Source organism: Enoplosus armatus, chromosome 14 (genome assembly GCF_043641665.1).
Source record: "Enoplosus armatus isolate fEnoArm2 chromosome 14, fEnoArm2.hap1, whole genome shotgun sequence".
Lineage (NCBI taxonomy): Eukaryota > Metazoa > Chordata > Actinopteri > Centrarchiformes > Enoplosidae > Enoplosus > Enoplosus armatus.
The window spans coordinates 23,103,724-23,123,582 of record NC_092193.1 but is presented as its reverse complement, the minus strand read 5'-3'; the positions used below and the strand labels follow the sequence as shown (position 1 = coordinate 23,123,582).

The window sequence follows — 19,859 nt, the reverse complement described above, 5'->3', positions numbered from 1 at the left end:
GAAATCAATCTGCCACTGTCTCCTACCTGTAGCGCCTAACCCATGTTCAACCCAGGTTCAGAGGAGGGTCACAAAGCCAGTTTAGCTGATGTATGTTTTACCCTTTAAGATGGATGGCCAATGCAGGTGTAACGTGTTTCTCTGTGGGTTCTGAATAGGGTATAAATGAATACCTACTGCAGGATTGTGTACAAAGCTCACGGCATATTTAGCATCCCCGCCCCCCCTGAGTGTGGTGTGGCTTTACATAAAATGAATACATACATACATTAGGAACAAGAATATAGCTAAAAAGTTTCAAACACACAATTGATGATGTTGTTTTAAATTATCCACATAACCCTGTTTCATTTATGAAGTGAACACTAACACAGTCGATACCTTTTTGAATTCTTACCTGAGTTCAGATTTGGTCAGGTGAGGAAATGGACAAAAATGATTGCTAGACCCACGTTCAACAGCATCACTAGAGCCACCAAGATAGAGTTAGGGCCCTGTGAAAACACAAGAAAAGTGAATGTTGTATTATGTGTTCTGAATTAAGCCATGCAACATTAGCATATATATATATATATATATATATATATATATATATATATATATATATATATATATGGCACACAAATGTAATGTGTTTGATCCCCATAAGCAGCTGTAACAGATAAGCTCTTACAAACTTATTCTATTAGCACAGCACCAACTGGCTATCAGACAAAGTTGCTCAATGGCTGGTGAACATAGTCTAGCATCTAGAAAGAGACCCATACTGCAGGCAAATAGAATACTTTAGCACAAAAACAAACAGATGTTGTTTTTGCTGTACAGAAAGAGCATCAGAGTGGTTAGTCTTTCTGTAGCTGATCGTGTTATGTTATTTTCACCTAGCAGCTGTCTTGTTAGTTGTTAACAACCAACAGTTGGCAGGTAGTGAACAGTAGTTGGTTATTCCAGTCAAACTTTTAAGCACACCATATCAGTGTTTTGAGCTTATGATCTTAAAAGCCCTGTGAGTCTTTGAAGCTAACATTAGCAGGTCCAGCTAAAGTCCACAGTTGTGGCAGTGTTGTTAGGGGTCCTTTTTTGCATTGTCAGCCGCGACTTACAGTCATTGTTACCAAAGATGGACAACTATGTAGCAGTTAAAACTAAATAATAATGCCAATACGAATGTTATTATATTTCAAAATCATTGAGAAATGTCAAGTATACCAAGGCACCAACACTGCAAGGTTCGGTAGTCTACTTCCTGTGCGGCTCAACTGGAAGAGCTTGGCAAGCATGTGCCATTGGGGGGCCGGCGTATTGACATTCTACTGCTAATCAGAAATGACTCCAGGTGATTCCAATGTGTCGTACACCTTCAGCCAGAGAGGTGCAGTCATCAGTGAACTCACAGCCCCCCTTGCCCTCTAAGGAACAAGCTGGAGACTGCTGGCAATAGCTTTACCAGGATTGTGGGTTCCATTCCTGCTGGGGCTCAGCAAACTGAACATCAATACAATACAAGTTAGAATCAAAATCAAACATGTGTGATAACTTGATCTAACTCACCGACTCCTCCTCTACAATTTCAGGAGCTATTTCCATACTAGCTTTCTTGGTTTCTGCGAGGCTCTTTGGTTTGGTTGATTCCTGTCTTTTTGACTTGGGGGGCTCTGCTGCTTTGATACCCTCTTTTGGTGGAACCGGTGAAGGGCTAGGGGCTGGAAGGGATTTTAGTGCTGGCGCCCGAATCTGTTTGGCAGCTGGCGCCAAGAATGCAAGGCTTGATGGGTGAAAGTCGTCCTCCGCACCGATTGGTTCTTCGGGTGGCGGACTTTTAACATCTGCCTTGACATAGTAACCATGGTACTGGGAGTGAATCTGCCCATTGCTGGGGTAACTGCTGATTGTCGTGGCTGGTTTGACGGCTGGAGGAGCCTCCTGCTGCCTGACTTCCTGTCTGAGAGAAAGTTTTGATGCTGCCTTTGTTATGCCTGCCGAGCAGAAGAAAGGGAAAGGGAAGAGAAATAGTTAACAAACGAACCAATACATATATCGGTTGGGGGGCTGTGACTCAGGACGTGGAGCAAGTTGTCCACTGATCTCAGGGTTGGTGGTTTAATTCTCCTCCTCTTGTCTGCATGTCAGCCAAGACACTGAAACCCCAGTGGCTGCCATTGCTCAGGCCAGTACGTTGCATGAGCTAATTGTGACCCATTGCAACCAAGGAGTACTAGTTGTCCCACTGAGCTTACAATGCAAACCAGAGCAACAGGAATAAATAAACAGCAGACAGAGTGACAGTGAGCAAACTGACTATTAACTGATAATGTGAAATGACTATTATTTCATACTCAATAATTATCTATACAATTGTTTTATTTCCTTAAAAGTATTTTCAGGGAGGATGCACATTGATCAACATCACTGTAAATGTGTCAAAGGCTAATTATCAATTGTTGTCCCTTGGCCTGATGTTAAATTAGCCATTAAAACGACAATAAAACACGGCAACGTTTAAAATTAGCACAGGAGAAAGCAATACGTGAAACTGCCGAAAAGAGCTTAAAGGAATAAGGCAGCATCATGCAAAGTAGAACATGTAAAATGCCGACAATAAATACAAAACAATGTTAAGCAGACGTTAGGGCAGGCCGTTAAAACATGACAATATAAAATCACATTAAATTACAGAAGACAGAGGTGAAACCAGAAGGGATGCAATCTGACAAATAGACAAAACTTTCCCAACCCGCCTGCCACTGGATCAAGGACTTTCTGACCAACCACCCACAGACTGTTAGACTAGCCCCTAACCTATCCTCCACCCTATCCTCCCCACAGGGCTGTGTGTTCAGCCCCATCCTCCACACCCTCTACACTCATGACTGTGCCCACATTCCACCAACACCATCATCAAGTTTGCGGATGACACTACTGTGGTCGGACTTCTCAGGAGGAGACGAGACAGGCTACAGGGATGAAGTCCAAAGACTGACGGCGACAGAACAATCTCATCCTGACCTCCTCAAAAACATTGTAGGAATTCGTAGTAGACTTGCGGAAGAACAGTGCAGACCCCAATCCACTATATATCAACGGGGACTGTGTGGAAAGGTTCCCTGCTTACAGGTTCCTGGGTACGCATGTCGCTGAAGATCTCTCTTGGACTACCAACACCACCGCAGTAGTCAAGAAGGCACAGCAGCGAACCCACTTCCTGAGGATCCTCAGGAAAAACCAACCTGCAAGCCTCCTTTTACCGCTGCTCCATTGACAGTGTGCTGCGTACTGTATCCCTGTGTGGTAGGCCAGCTGCTCAGCAGTGGGTCATCAGCACTGCCCAGGGCGGCATCGTGGTGCAGTGTTTAGCACTGTCGATTGGGAGGAAGAGCAGGGTAGAGTGAGTTCCTGGGTACGCTCATCGCTGAAGATCTCACTTGGACCACCAACACCACCGCAGTGGTCAAGAAGGCACAGCGGCAAACCCACTTCCTGAGGATCCTCAGGAAAAACCAACCTGCAAGAGAAGCTGCTGGTGTCCTTTTACCGCTGCTCCACTGAGAGTGTGCTGCGTACTGTATCCTTGCGTGGTACGCCAGCTGCTCAGCAGTGGGCAGGAGAGCCCTTCAGAGGGTCATCAGTACCGCCCAGAAGATCATCGGCTGCTCACTACCCTCGGTAGAGCAGCAGTAGAGCATCCAACATACTGAAAGACCCATCCCAGCCTGGACATCATCTGTTTGACCTGCTGACGCTTCAGGTCCATCAAATCACGGACAAACAGACTTAAGAACCAAACGAGAACTGAAGAACTGCCAAACACTGACACTGACTGTCCGGGACCTGTGTGACCGTTAGCCCTACAATACTTACAGTTACAGTTAAAGAACACTGCACCTTTGTACGGATATATTCCTCACTTCACTACTTGTATATATGTTCCGTCAGGATTGCTACTCTATTTCGCTGTACTCAATTGTTGTGCAATGTCACTAAAGGAATTCTATTCTATTATCGAAGACACTTCGAGTGATGTTAGCTTTTAGGTTTATTATCCAGGACCTTGAGAGCTTGTTGATACACAGATTGTACAGGCCTTATTATTGGATCAGTGGTAACAGACCAAGTGGTTAAACAGTATGTTATATGTGAGAGAATCATAGCATGGAAATACATTTTAGCAGCTTCAGGTGACATCCAAACCAGTATTCCTCTCTAGGCTATCATTCTACAGAAGCTATAAAACACATGCTTGCTGTGCAAATATCAAATATCAGTCCCATATGTCCTCCACACACACCCATAAAGATGTTTCACATAAACTGTCGGTGATTGATTATAAAACCATCAACTGACGACAGTTAACTGCGGATGAAGGCTGTTTCATGAGAAAGACGTTTCGGTCACATTACCAATAACCCCAGTTGCTTACCTGCTGTCAAAGACTCAGCTGTTGGGGTTTTGTTCTCTTTCCCAGCAGACTTTGCAGGAGTGACGGTGGCAGGGGTTTTACTGCTGAAAAAGGTCTTTTTAACGGTGGGTGAAGGGGTGGGGCTGTGAGTTGGGCTCTGAGACGGAGACTGGGAGGGTGTTGTGCCTTTCCGGTAGAAATGGGGGCTCCCTGATGGAGATTTCTCCTTTTTCTCCTCCACAGGAACCACCTCTACTGGCTCATTATACTTCTGCCGTATGTAGTCAGGGCCTGAAATAACATAAGAGTGAGAAAGTTAGACGCGTACAGAAAAATTGCGGGTAAATAGCATTAAAGGATAATTCTGCTTTATTACAACTCGGGTCTTGGGTCGAGTTGTCTTGACCAATATTTCAGATATCTAAACCACTTTATTTTGTGGTCAAACTTAAAGTGAACGCACCTGAAATGTCAGTAATAAATAAAGTATTTAATAAATAAGTACGTCTGTAAACTGTGATGGATGTTCACAACCAACAGTTTTGGGTAATCACTTTACAGTTCACCTGCATTTTCTCTTTGAACTTACTGCCATATGCAACTGAAAGTACACCGACATATGCTGAAGCATCGTAAGAAAATCTGTTGGGTAGTTTTATCACATTTTACTACCTTCTATTTAAATTTCAAATAATGAATAATACAAGAAAACCAGTAATTAACCAGTAATTACAAGAAAACCAGTAACACAGTACTTTGCACTTGCTAATTTCAGAATCATCACAATAAACATTATAATACCAACAAATTCCAACGCTTTTAAGCTAGTAGCTCCAGTGATATCCGGCTCTATTTTTCTCCAGGCACCGCATGAGTCAATCACCTGCTTGTATCATGTCAGTATCCTGATATAGAGAACACTCTGTACAGGCTTCAAGATGATTATTTCCATCATCACCTGACCTTCTAACTTAGTCAGCATTAGTCAGAATCACCATTTACTGCAGACTGTGGACTTGCCGTCACTTAGATATACTGTATATGTCCAATGGAAGATCGCTCTGACAGACTGGAGGACCAAGTTGGCAGCTTTGTCTCTGCTCGCTCAGCCTTGACCTTGACGTTCCACCTGTTACGGTCGCAGATGACAATCATCAACCCATGAACCTCACCACTGTTCAAGTGTGGATTTGTAACGTCCAGTTACAAGAACTTCTGCCAGTGACTGAAACCAGGCAACAGAAACATTTACTACACTGCTTTCTTACTGTGTGACAACAGTCAACATACTGTGCAGCTAGTAGTGCGCGCTGAGTTTGGATGGATAAACTCAAGATACTTGGGGGCGGGGGGGGGGTTGCATTTTTTTAAACCACTCACAATCGTCTTGGGGCGGCTCTAAAGCCCAGGATGCAGCAGCGGGCGGGTCAGACTAGCTTTTCCCAGACACAGCTTGCTAACGCAGTGGTCAGTCTCTGGTGCCTCGCGTTGCTTGACCAAAACAAAAAACAAAGTTGCCCCGATGATTCATCGCAGGATTCGCCGTCATCAGCCTTGCGCTCACTAATCATCTGGAAAAAAATCCATGTCGCTATCTGTACATCCTGCCCGATCGGTACGGCGCATGCGTGGCTCTCAACTGCATCCAAGAAGACGATAAAACCAATTGATCATATTCTGTATTAAACACCCCCCCCCCAGTCATTTCTATATTCTACTGATAAAAACAGGGTTGCAACATTTGATTCCCATTCCCCCCTTTCTAGTTGACGGCATTCTACTCTACTGCACTGTTGCTGCTACAGTACCTGGCTGGTGGAAGTTCGGGGAGAGCTCTCTGGCCACAGCTCTGGCGATATCTGAATCCTGACTGGCTGACTGTGCAGCCTGGTCTGCAGCCTCCGCCTTGGCCCGGGCATGGGACGTCCTGCGGAAAACGCACACATATAAGTACACGGACTCAGTCAGTTTAGCACCTAGTAAGTAACCAGCTAACGTACTCGCACGGCGTAGTTGCTCCCATTTAGCTACGTACGGCTAATTTGATAGTGTCTTTCACAAAAATCCATATTGTACCATATTGTAATATCTAATATCATTTAAAATGAAGGCTATTCAGTTTCACCAAAATGTGTTTGGTTTTTGGTATTTGGTTTCATTTGTTGTTAGTCGGTTAATCGATTATTTTTTTCCAAAGTTCTCCTGCCCCAGCTTCCCTAATATATATATATACACATACGTACATATATTTTGGACTGTTAGTCAGACAAAACAAGACAAGCCAAGACTCCGATACACAAGTCGATTCACTTGTTAACCGAGAAAATAACGGCTAGAAAGATCAATAATGAAAATAATGATTAGTTGCAGCTCTAGGTGGCGTTATTGAAAAACTGTTGCTGTGACTGGCTGGCAATATTACCGGAGGGACACATCAGAATGTGGTTTTCTCACATTCGATATATCCGTGAAGGGTAGAGTCCTGCCCGGGGCCTAAAACTCAAAGACATAGGTACTGCCAGTACCGGCATCTTCAAGACCCGACTGACCCCGGCTAGTACTGCCAAATTTGAGATCTGAGGCCATATCCATTACTGACTTTTTGCTTGCCAGGATTATGCAACACAGTGGTAACACTCTGTCTCTTTTCCCTCTTTCCTCTGGGAATAGCACATGCACTTGACACCAAGGGCATAAATTTTCGGTTTCAGTTTGATTCCCCCATTAAAATCTCCCTAAACAGTATCCTGTGACTGTGCAGCCGGCACCAGAGATGAGAGGATGATAAATATTGAATTTATATTCATATTGAATTAGATGTGGATTAAATACGTATCTGACGCACACAGTGAAATAACAGGTGTAGCCTTCTACATTTGGCCTACCCTCTTTTTCACAAGCTGCTTGATCCAAACACTGAATGCCCTGATTCAAAAGTATTGATATGATATAAATGAAAGATCAACTGGGAGAATGCGACAGAACGTGGGGGTGATCATAAGCCCCGCCCCCTCCATGTTTAGCGGATGGGACATGGGCCAAACTAAAAAAAGTACACGTCAAATACATTTTTCCCCCCAAAGATGGCTTCTGTCATTGATGTTGATTGCTGATGTTTGTTCAAGTGTTCGTTTGGTTTGAATTAGTTATTTGATGCTATAAAAACGGGGGTGAAACGTCATGATCGACAGCTGAAATTGACTCATTGTTTGGGTCGGGCGGGTATATGGGTGAGACCTCGTCACCGCGGCTTCATCTGGGTAAAAGAAAACAAAGAAGCTACACAACATACATACTTAACATCTTGAGTTTTCTACCTTTAAGCGTTGATTCATTGACAGTCCCACCGCTAGGTGGCTTCAAACAGATATAGCACTGCTAAAAAACCATAGCTGGAGCTGCAGCTGTCACCAAGTTAACAAGGCACGCTGTGGCTGACTGTATACTTATAGCGGTGGTAGTGGCTAGCCTTTTGCTAGCATAGCCCAGGGCGCTGATCTTCAAAGCTTTCTGGCATTTCGTACGGCTCGTCTCTACTTGCCACTCTTTACATTCTCCTTGATTTTCAGCTTGCGCAGTCAGCACATCAAGCTCTGGTTGCCACGACGATTAACGTCCCCCTCACACTCCCATTGACGGACAAACTCTTTAAAATAGAGGATATGAAACATGGATTTTTTCTTTTCATCATTTGACACACTTTCTACGTGTTCCTCGCACATTTGATTCAGCCATGGCTTAAAGCGATCTGTGAATTGTGTACTCACTAAACACAGGCCAATGCCGTTATGCTGATGCTGCATCAGAAAAAGTTAGTTAACCGTTCAAACGGTTACCAACGCTTACACTGACTCGATCGTTGTTATCGGCCGGGGCGCGCCATTTAGTGAAATCAATTCATGATAAACCCGAAACTGCGGCAGAAATAAAACCAGGAAAGCACCAGTCCAAAAGGTCGGCCATGTCATCAGCAGAGTTTGAACGTTCCCTCCGCACTGACCAAGGAGAATACCAGATAAAGCACACACCTCACTGACTGACTGTGTGTGTGTGTGTGTGTTTGTAGGGCTTGGGGGGGCAGTGTGAGACAGTATTCCTGTCAGCTGTTGATAAGCGGCCTCCTCCCTGGCCTTATTTAGACAAGCACTACTTCTGACGCACGCACACACACACACTCTCACGCACACCCACACAAACTGGCAATGTGGCCAAGAATGTGCCTACTTGCTTCTCTCCCTCTCTTTCTCTCTCCAGCCCACTCACCTACTCTCTTGACCGCTCTCTCTCTGTTTTTTTCACTTTGTTCCCACTCTCTCTCTCTCTCTCTCTCTCTTTTGCCCAGATGACGGGAAAAGTGACGCAAGCTGAAACCCTTCCACGCGTTCCTGAGCTCTGACCATCATTCAGCAGCTATGGCCGTGCTGCAACCTTCAATGACTGCATCTCCCATTTCCTCCATTCTGCCACCGGCTCCCTGGGCCTAAGCGTGCACAATCATACAGATCATTAAAAGGACCAAGACCAAGTTTCTTCGCGCGCAATCTCCTCTGCAGACACGTGGGCCATTGGTCCTTGCAGCAGAGCTCTTTGCTTGACGGAATTAGACGGAACAACCAAAACAACATGGGAGGAAAAGCATACTCCTTCCTGTATCCAGGTGTGCCCCGCCTTTATTTGAAGTTAATAGCAGTCGGAGCTGATCAAAACGAGTCATCGCGGTCATTCTAGCATTAAAAAAAACCCCACTTGGTGTTCACCGTCCCTTCGATGCGGCTCAGCGTGGAAACACCGCCTGGAGAAACACAAAGTGGGAATTTAGCTAAAATAGCTTCAGATTAATATCTGTCGGTTTTGCTGATCGATTCATCTACTAATAGTTTCAGCTCCATAGTTGAGCATTAATAGTAAACTAGAGTTGCCGCCCCGCGGTGTTATGCCTCCGCCAACCAGTTGAAGTTCACATACATGTCTGTCCAGACTCATATAATATATGTAGTGAAGACTTACATAAAGTGTATTTTTTGGCTAAATGGAAGTTATCACCATATTGATGATATATATGTATGATTCCAGTGAATATATATTGTTGAACTGATTAACGAAGGATCATCATAGATGTATTGGCTAAACAGATACATGTACTTGACCACTATGTAACGATGGATTCTCATGGAGTATAGCTACGCAAAATGTGGTGCTTTTGTTTTCTCCTGGCATTTTTTAGATGCAAAGCCTCTAGGCGGAATCTGGAATCGCTCATTTTGTTCTTAAATTATGGCTAAAAACCTATTTTGAGGTCACAGTGACCTTTGACCCTTGAGACGAAAGTGTCACCTATTCAGTGTCCGAGCAACTGTGAAATATGGTCACAGTCTCCCCTTCTGTTCCTGAGTTATGGTGTTAAATAATGGACAAATAGGGTTTTTCCAGTGCATTATGATGTCACAGTGACCTTTGACCTCTTGAGTAAAAAAGGTAATCTCTTCATTGGTGTATCCCATTAAACATCTGTGTGAGATTTTGTCATAATTACCGCATCCATTCTTGAGTTATGGCATTTGCCACCCTTGTCATTTTAAGGCTATAGTGACCTTTGACCTTTGAGTCAAAAGTGTGAACAAGTCATAGAGTGTTGCAGGGAGGACGTATTTTTATCAGACCCGGAAGTTGTCCCCAACAACCTCTGTAGTCTCATTTAGCCACTTGTTAGCAACCGCCTTTTTAAAGATACGTAAAAGCTTCAAAATTCACGGGCGGGGTAAAAGGCATCTAACCAAAAACCCATTCAAAAAAACCCATTGAATTCCAGACGAGGGAACAGGAAGTGTAAAAATGCTTTCCAGGTTTTAGGACTCATTCCTGCAGCACTCAATTGTCCGACCACCTGTGAGATATGGTCATCAGGTCTTGAGTTATGGCCAAAAACGTATATTGTGAGGTCACGGTGACTTTGACCTTTGACCACCAAATTCAAATCAGTTCATCCTTGAGTCCAAATCAACCTTTGTGCCAAATTTGACCAAATTCCCTCACGGCGTTCCTGAGATATCGCGTTCAGTAGAATGGGACGGACCACCCCGAAATTATTATAAAAAACATAACAAATAAATCAATCCTTGAGTCCAAGTGATGGCACAGAGGCATAAAAACCCAAATGTAGTGTAACATGGCGAAGTATGTTGATTTGTTTTGTGTACTAACTGCTAAAACAGCATAATAAGATGATTAGTATGTAGTACACACTGCAGAGATTAGATTGGTATGTAGCATGGATCTGGGACACGGCGCTGGAGTCACAACAGTCTCTATTACACGCCGCAGCTTTTAGCCTGCTATCATTTGCGTTCATCTCTGACTGAAAACGAAAGCATTTTTTAAAAATACTTGATTTTAATGATGTAGACATTTTAGACACTATGCAAAAAAAACTAAAATTGGAATTGAATCGAATGAACGGATCTTCTCTCATCCCAACCTGAGCTTAGAACTGTTAAACTCAGCCCTCCGCGTAATCGCAGCTGCCCCACCTGTGCTGCATCCCCACGTCCTCCTTATCATTGGCGCTGACGAATAGCTAGGTAAGGAACTGCTCCACGGAGGGGGTTACGCCCCGGCCCCACCGCCTACCTCTACCTGTGCGAGATGGCTACCTCGATGAACTGCTGCAAGTGTTGGGTTCGTGTCATGTGACATATTCTACAGATAGAGACATTGACGAAAGGTGTAATGTTGCATGTATGATGTCAATATGACTATCAACAGGTCATTTTCAATGTCTATTTTTGCCGAGAACCGCAAGTGTTGCTCGGAATAAAAATGAGGCCAGGCGCCGGATCTCTAGATGAAGCTCTAACCTGTTAACAAGGCTGCTGAAATGAATAGCAAAAAGTTCCGTGACGCACACGTGCTGCTCAGGTAGGCAGTGTGCCCCGGGCGTATTGTGCAACACCGGGCCAAACATTACCGAGAACCTTTCTACATTTTAGTAGACCAAGTAAGGGGTATCGATCCCAACCAACTTAATGACCTTATTGGCATGGGAGGGACTGTTTAGATCACCTAAAGGTCAGTTCTGTTTTGTTACAACTTGGGTCTTATTTTCATAGTTTCATTGCAGTCAACAAGTTAACTGCTGAGATCTGGGAAGGCGATGACGAGTCCGACAGGGCAAGGCACACAAGCAGTCGGACGACCGGACACATTGGAAACTCGTTTATCCAGATTCTCGATGGACATGATGGCGTGTCATTTCAACATCTCCAGTTCAAGTCCGGCGAGGGACCTTTGCACATCATCCCCCATTACTCTCACCCCTTACCTTCTGTCTGCTCTCTACATCACCCATCTATTGTCAAGACATGGCCCAAAAAGGACTTAGTTTGAATGCAACAGATGATGCATGAACAGTGATTTAGTTGTGGCTTCCTGAGATGATTTTACACAGGACATTTTACCTGGAGATGGCAATCTCCACTTTGGTTCTGGCAATGGCAGCTGCTCTCACGGCTCCCTCGATGGCTCGATCCACCTTCTGTTTGGTCTTGGTGTTCTTCAGCGGGATCAGCTGCTTCCTGATGCCCCGGGCCAACACGTTGTTCTTGTACTTCCCTTCTTCCTTGGTGCCATCAGGAAAGATGGTGCAGCCGTAGCCATGGCGCTTATTGTTCAACCACTCGCCTTCGTACTTCATGCCGTTGGAGCGCTCAGAGACGCCGAAGCCGCTGCGCTTGTCGTTCTTCCACTCGCCCATGTAGGACTCTGTGGTGGTGGCATCCACGTTGTCCTCCAGGGGCAGGTAGTCGTCGCCCTGGTCTCCGTCCCCAAAGCTGATGGTGGAGTTGGCGTCGCTTGAGCTGATGCGGCTCATGGTGGTGTCACTGTGTGCTGAGCTGCGTTTGCTGGAGATTGATGAGCGTGAGTCTGATTTGCGGAGTCGCTGAAGGCTACCGAAGAGGGAGCCACGGCGAAAAAGACCCTTTTTCTTCTCGGAACCTTCTCCGTCTGAGTGGAAGTTGAGTACAAAGCCACCGCGTGTGCCGGCAGGGCTGTCAGACAGGCTGTCGCGCAGTACTGTACCATTACTCTGTTCACTGCGGAGGGAAGCCAGCGAGGTTCGTAGAGGCGATCGGATGACAGAGGCCATGCCGTATGGAACACTTTGACGTACGCCGTAGCCATGACGCATCCCACCGGTCCACTGACCCTGGTACGTACCTACAGAGGGAGGGAGACAGATGACAGACGGTTAGTGAATCTCTATCTCTAATAGATTACAGAAGTCATTGAACACATGGAATACATTACATTTATTTAACTGCCGCTTTTATCCAAAGTGACTTGCAATAAGTACCATGTGGGTACAACTCAAAAATTACAAGAATCATACAAGTACATCAACTTCATCAGATATGCTGAACTGCTTCAAGTGCTACATTTAGAAACAATAAGAGAAAGAGAATAGAGACCCGGAAATGAGTTAGCATTTTTACACTTTTATGGTTCCCTCGTCTGGAAGTCAATGGGACTTTGGTTAGATGCCTGAAATAAAGTCTGTGGTTGACACAAGCTTAGGAGATTTCAACATTTTGTTTTACGACATAAACACACATTAACTTGTTTCGCCACAGAGCTTATTTTCGATGGAAAAATCCCATTGGTTTTTTGTCAGCCAGGGCGATACTGACTTCCGGGTTGGCCTAGAAAAACATGTCATCCCTGCAGCACTCTATAACCGCAACAGGCCTGGTAGGGTGATCACTTGAGCTTTTGCTGGGAAACGATTCAAAAGTGTTATACATATCTCCAATCTTTGGAGCTTGCCTTGAAACTAAATCACTGGCTAACCAGACAACCGGAGCCTAACACCTGTACATCTGTCTGAGTGTACTTGAGTCTGAAAGGTATTTTGACAGCTTGGACATAAAACAGTTGCGAGTCTAAAACCACCACCAATGAGAGTCATTAGGTGATAAAATAGTTAGCTTCGTGGCCTGGTTAGGAGAGCTCAGGCTCCGGGCCTGGTGGCTTCAGCTGGAGAATGTGAGAATGTGCTATTTTAAAAGATAGAAGTAACTTGAGACACTGGGAAGTCTGTTGGCTGGCCAAACATAACTCCAAGCAGCTATCTTGCTATGTGGAATAAGCCTTCTCAAAGTGGCACACTGAAGACACCGGGCTAGCCTCTGGAGAAAATAAAAAAATCAAAGAAGAAAAAAGACTCAGTGGCCTGTATTCCAGACATTTCTCAAATTATTTACAGATCTGTCAAATTAAAAACAGAGCCCGTCTGGGAAAATTCACTTTACACACAGTGATCTTTGAGCGTTTTGGCTTGAATTCATCCATTTGGTGGCGTCCTTGGTAAAAATAGCAACACAGTGTCCACTGGCATGTTTACTTGCCATGAATCTTCCACCCAAGTAGCCAATAAAGATGGAGGTCCAACTTGGACGGGATTAGTAATACATGGGGCCGTAAGCGGTTTGTAATAAACACAGGCGTTGTCCTTGTTGTTTTGTTCTCTCTTCGTCACAAAAATTCTGTGAAGTAGAAAGCACTTCACACAAATTAGTTTGTGACCGATTCTAAAGGGATATCCTACATCCTATATGTTAAATATTGCAGGATCCAATCTGAATCAGAAAATTCACAATTCTCCACAGAATCGCGGGAAACGTATCGAAGTAATATTATATCATTATAAATCCAGCAGGTCCAGGGGGCATAAGGTCTTATTTCTATGGAAGGCTCTCGTTGTCAAATCGCTGCAGGAAGTGTTAAGACTTTCAGCAGCTTATGCTGAATTAGCCGTGTGAGCCATTACAGTTGATAGTTCCGTCTCCTTTACTTGAATACCGGCTTTTATTTGAGAGATTGTGGAGGGAGTTTTATGGGGTTCTAGAAGTTCAAACTCAAACTGAACATAAGTTAAGACATAGGCGTGTTAACTGTGCACACCATTTATAAAGTGGAAAGGGTCATTGAAGCTGCTGTAACCCACTGCACTGTACTACACACATCACCCGGCGAATGCACAATCTAAGCTCAACAGGCTAATATTACACGAGCAACCCCTCGAATGTGAGAAGTTGAACCAATGTTCAATGCAAGTCTTACAAAGCCAATTTGGCAACGATCCTTATGCACCGGCTACTAACAATTTGACAAAGTAAGACGGATGAATTCCTGCCACATCAAGGTGCAGGGCAGAGCTAAAGAGAGAGTAGGAGAGAGAGAGAGAGAGAGAGAGAGAGAGAGAGAGGCCCCCTTGGCTGGGAATCAGAAATGGTTTCATATAACCAGTGGTGGGTGAAAGTAGTTCCACAAACCCTTTACTACTACTGGAAGGAGGGATACATTAATGTAACATATGGGGGTAAGCGCACAGGTTTTTATTCGAGTGAAAGCACTGAAGTAGAATTTGTCATAGATACAGACACTACTACACTTCCCGTGATGCAGCTGGGCAGCCTCTTTTGTCTTTCAAACCCCACACCTTAAATTTCAAGTCCAACCTGAAACAACCCAATGGCGTCATCAGTATTATGCTCTCAGAACTGAAAAGAACTCCCCCAGAGCCACAGAGGGCGTTATGCAACTTTTGCTTGCATAGGATGAGCATCATCACGCGTGCGCGCTCAAGCTCTTCATCGGTCATGCCTACGTGCGCGGCGCGTCGGTCACGTGATGTCAAGCTAAGCTAATCTCCGTGACAACCAACTGGTGAGGACTGCAAAAGGTAAAAAGCTAGTCAGAGGGCCAGACTTCTCAAAAGCATCTAAATAACACACGGTACAATTCAACATTAGAACTGAAATCTGGTTGCGTTTGCCGAAAAAGGAAAATAAGTAAATACGCAAAACTTTGGCACGAGATGTTGGCGAACAGTTTTCTGTACTCCGCGCTGAAGACACAGTTCAGTCAGTAAGATGCTGCTATAAATATACTACTGACAACTGAGCCTCAAGGTGGTTAACACGCTGAAGAAGAACAGAATGCTTCCAACAACTATAAGGCATTGAAAATACATATGTACCACTGAATACTTAGTGAGTCATATGAAATACCACTGTTTTCAATGGGAAACGCGTTTTTCATTTTTCTTTTTACAATTTGGTGCTTTGTATTTTTCTTGCGTGACTCACAATAACAATTATCACTGTTACGACTACTACTAAACTGCTGCTACAGAGTGCTGCAGGAAAACCTGGAAATTAGTTACCATTTGTACACTTCCGGTACCCTCGTCTGGAAGTCAATGGGTTTTCTTTTTGAATGGGTTTTTGGTTGGATGCCTGAAATAAGGTATGTGGTTAACACAAGCTTAAGAGATTTTTGTTCTATGACATTAAAAAAACGCCAGTAAATACCCTGCTTGTTAATTTTGGAGGTTTTATGTGTCTTAAAAAAGCGGCTAAATGAGACTACAGAGGTTGTTGCGGACATTAATGTCTTCATGCCGAACACGGAAAGTCATCTACTCACTAATCAACCTTTAAAGCCTCGTTGTGTTTATACTCTATATCTATCTATCTATCTATCTATCTGTTTATATCTATCTCTATCCTGCTAACAAGTGGCTAAATGAGACTACAGTCCAAAATCTTATGGAAAAATCCCATTGACTTTTTGTTGAGGGAACCAGGGTGATGCTAACTTCCGGAACACTGTATAGCAACTAGTATACTACTAGCACTGTAAGAGGAAGAATGGGGACATAATGGGAAAAAACAACAGCATCAAGCAGTGGGGGAAAAAAGTTAATAATGAGGAAAAGAGAAAAAAAAAAGAAAAAAAGGGCAATGTTACACTTTTTAAAAAGCAACAATAAATGTTCATTCATGTCGGGCTTCCTTAATGACCTGTACCAGGCCACCGTTACCCAGGATTAAAAAAAAAAACACTATGAAAATCCTGAAGTTTAAATGTCTGCTGTGTAAAAGGAGCAACTTGTGATATTTACTACAAATCCATGAAATCTGAGTAAATTTGACAAACGCATGACTAAATGGGCGAACAAAAGAGAAGGGTTTAAGCCCTTTACTTCCAGAAAACATGGCTGACCACCTGTTGGTGTGCCTCAGTTTATCCACTGAAACCATCACATGAAACTCGCTGTTCCGTTTCATTACGACAAATGCAGCAATAACTATTTCCTATGCACAAGCACACAATATGTCATTGAATGTGTTGGTTCACTTCTGGTATGTCAGCCCTGGTTAACAACAGTCTCTGAACTGGACTGTGAGCAGATATATAAACTGAACCTCCCAGTTCTCAGTTGGATTGTATGGGATTCAGATCATGAACTGATGAGAAACTGCGATACGAGTTAATACTTGCAGGTAAGTCACTCATCATGTTGGTTAATTGATACATTTGTGTGACCATAAGAGCAATGTAGTATACAAATACCCATCAGTACTAACTACAAGCGTTGAATAACAAATCAATAAATAATTATGTAACGAGTAAATACACTAATAAACTGTGGAAAATATATATAAGATATATAAGAAAACAAGGCTGCGCATGCTACCTACCTAGCTGGTTAACTTGCTAGCTAGCTAGGTTGTGAGCTTGATTTAGTGTTAACAGCTAGCTAGTTACTTCAGCGTTTTGATTCTAAAGACATTCCTCAGAAGAAAGACACAGACTTCCTCTGTGAAAGCTCCAGCCGACAGGAACTAGCCAACAATGCTAACACAGGCCCTTCACTTTGATGCTGAAGTAAAAATCCGGCCTAGCTGGCTAGGTAGCACGGGCAGCCTTGTGAAACTTGAGGGTACGGAAGTTTTAGCAACTGTCTGCCTCTAGTCAGTCGACTCGGAATAACGTTGGCACTGCCGTTGCTCTAACGAGCAGGAGCTAAATGGCTACATTTTGGTAGCCGTCGTTGAGCTCGCTAGCTTGAGGGGGCACAGAACGTGATTGGCTGAAAGGCGAGAGGGCGGTGACAACCATGAAAAGTGACATTGTGACATAACACCTGACATAAAATATAAAAACAAATACGCCCCATTGACTTTTGAAGAGAGGCTTTTTTTTTTATATCTCCATTATAATTCCGTTTTGATAGTTTCTTCAATTATTTCAGAAATTGTTGGTTAATGTATGTACTTTACACAATATATTCATATAAGAATTTACCTCATGTTTGTGCTTTTAATTTAATTGATATTAAATTCCGGGAGTTGCATTTATAACATGCTTTAAACTTTGTTACACACGGTTATGATGAAAAGCCTGGGCAAAATGTCAACTTTCCAACATAGAATAAAAACGCTTGCTTCACATACCATCAAATTAATAATTAATAACACCCACTTGTGTGAGGGTGTGTGTGTGTGTGTGTGTGTTAATTAGACATTTGGATAGATGTGTGGTCAACGGGCACGTGCACAGTGTGTTTCCCCCCCTCTGTAGTTTCTAAAAATAGACACATCAATATGTTCCAACTTTTAAAAACATTTACTTGCATCAGCATCCATGTCCCCCATGATGTGCCCCTCTCACCTCCATCGCCGTACGTCTCCACGCCGTACCCGTCCTGCAGTCCGTTACTCCAGGTGCCCTCGTACCTGGCCGGTGTGTTCAGACTCTGCCGGACTCCGTACCGGCCCTTGAACCCGTGAGTCCACTCCCCCCGGTAAATCCACCTCCCCTTGGTTTCTACGCCGAGTCCGTGGCGTTTCCCTTGCGCCCAGTAGCCCTGGTACACGTTCCCGCTGGGCCAGGTGTAGACGCCGACCACCTCGAAGCCGTTGGACCACGAGCCGGAGTACTCGCCCTGGCCCTTGGGTCCGGTGCACACACCCTGGCCGTGGGCTTTGCCGTCCTCCCAGCCGCCGCAGTAGGTGCCGCCATCGTCAAAGTCGAACCGACCGCCCGTCATTCAGAAACGGAGGGTGAAAGCACTACCCGGTGGCTTGCTGTGAAGTCCAGAGCGCGCGAGCTGGTCTCGGAGTGCGCGGCAACGTTGGCAGGGAGAGTGCCAGCTTTCGGCGGAGGTGCGAGGGGACGGGGAGTGATGGCGGCTGTGCGCATCGGCAGTGCGGTGTCGGTTACTGGGCGCGGGACGTGGGAGGGTGAGAGGCGGCCGCCACGGCTGCCGGAGTCGCTCCACTGCTGCGAAACCCTGGAAAACTCTCCCACCCCCCCCCCCCCCGCCCCCCTCTCTCTCTCTCTCTCTCTCTCTCTCTCTGGAGTGGAGGCTGCGAAGCTGCCCGCGACGAAACACGCGCGGCGCTTCCTTTTTGTGGCGTTTTCGAAATAAAAGCACGCGGCTCAACCACTGTTTTTGAGTATGGCAGCCCATGAGCTACCCACACGGCTGTTGTTATGGTTTTATATCAGCCGGTGGTTATAAACGGCAGTCAGCATTTGTGAAATGGTTGGTAAAATAACTTTTTTTTTTTTTTTTAGGACTACAACATGGAAAATACCGTCTGCGACCAATTGGGTCCGGCGGTAGGAATTAAATGTGCCTAGGCTTTCTCTGAGCGGACATACAAAAATAAATAAATAAATCTATTCAAAGCTGTTAACATGACGGATTTCTAAATTTAGAAACGACACCAGCTGTTCTCGCCCTTGCTCGAAGTGCACAATGTGACATGTGCGTCAAAGAACAACAGTGGAAATAAAGACGACATTCAGCAAAGCAATTGTTGCAAAGGAACTATGCTAATCTATCGGAATTGTCCTACGTACGGCAACATGGTCTTTTTCAGCATTGGGAAGTGTGCTTTTATTTTGAAAGCGGAAGCTGCGACGAGAACCGCGACGAGCTGACTGCCCGTGAGTCCGCGGGCCTGGCTCACGCACACGCAAGAGGGTGATCAACAGTTGGCTCAACAAAGATTTAAACTGCGGAAACTGAGATTACTATGATGCTGTGTGCTGTGTGATGTGTGCTGTGCAAAGCAGTGAACCCGCTCCACAAAACAGACCATTAGAAGCGATGTCACATCGTATCTATAACGGTAATAAGAACCCTCGCTATTGCACGTCGCGCTTTAGGGTTTCGATCCAAGATACTTGTCGGATCTCCTGGCCCGGCTCAGACCTCTCGGGTCGGCGCCGATTGCGGATCACTGGCGCTCAGATGTGATGCCAAATGCCAGAAGAGACAACGCCGACTACTTTCTAAAAACCCAGGCTCAAGAAGACCCGCCCGTTAACCGTCGCTTTCATTCAAGAAAACTCGTTTTCTTTTCAATCAAATGTATTTGAACTAGTTTGTTTTATTGTTTTCACTCTTGCTTGCTTTTATGGTTTTTAATTACTAAAATTCTGCACTAGGATCGGAGGAGGGCTGCCGTCCCCGATACATTGCCGAACACTGCCATCTTCTGGAAACTCTAGTTTTCACAGCTCTTCACTGTTTTTGTTTTGTTGTTTTGTTTTTTTCCGAACTTTTTGTTCTGTTCCTAAAGCACACCCTGCTTTATATCTCCATTTT

General features: G+C 44.6%; 1 protein-coding gene across 3 annotated transcripts; it reads right to left on the bottom strand.

Annotated features, from left to right (window-relative positions):
* Positions 1 to 413: 413 nt before the first annotated feature.
* On the bottom strand, positions 414 to 18,290 carry LOC139296699 (junctophilin-1-like). Of its 3 annotated transcripts, none has more exons than XM_070919173.1 (6): positions 17,912 to 18,290; positions 11,851 to 12,610; positions 6,205 to 6,323; positions 4,418 to 4,687; positions 1,552 to 1,976; positions 414 to 494 (listed from the first exon to the last, which is right to left on the bottom strand). In XM_070919173.1, the coding sequence occupies exons 1-6, from the start codon at positions 18,288 to 18,290 to the stop codon at positions 414 to 416; spliced, it is 2,034 nt and encodes a 677-aa protein (XP_070775274.1). The 3 variants fall into 3 exon arrangements, with proteins under 3 accessions (XP_070775274.1, XP_070775276.1, XP_070775277.1); XM_070919175.1 differs by having other exon boundaries at positions 1,552 to 1,961; XM_070919176.1 differs by lacking the exon at positions 414 to 494 and having other exon boundaries at positions 1,543 to 1,930; positions 4,393 to 4,687.
* Positions 18,291 to 19,859: the final 1,569 nt, after the last annotated feature.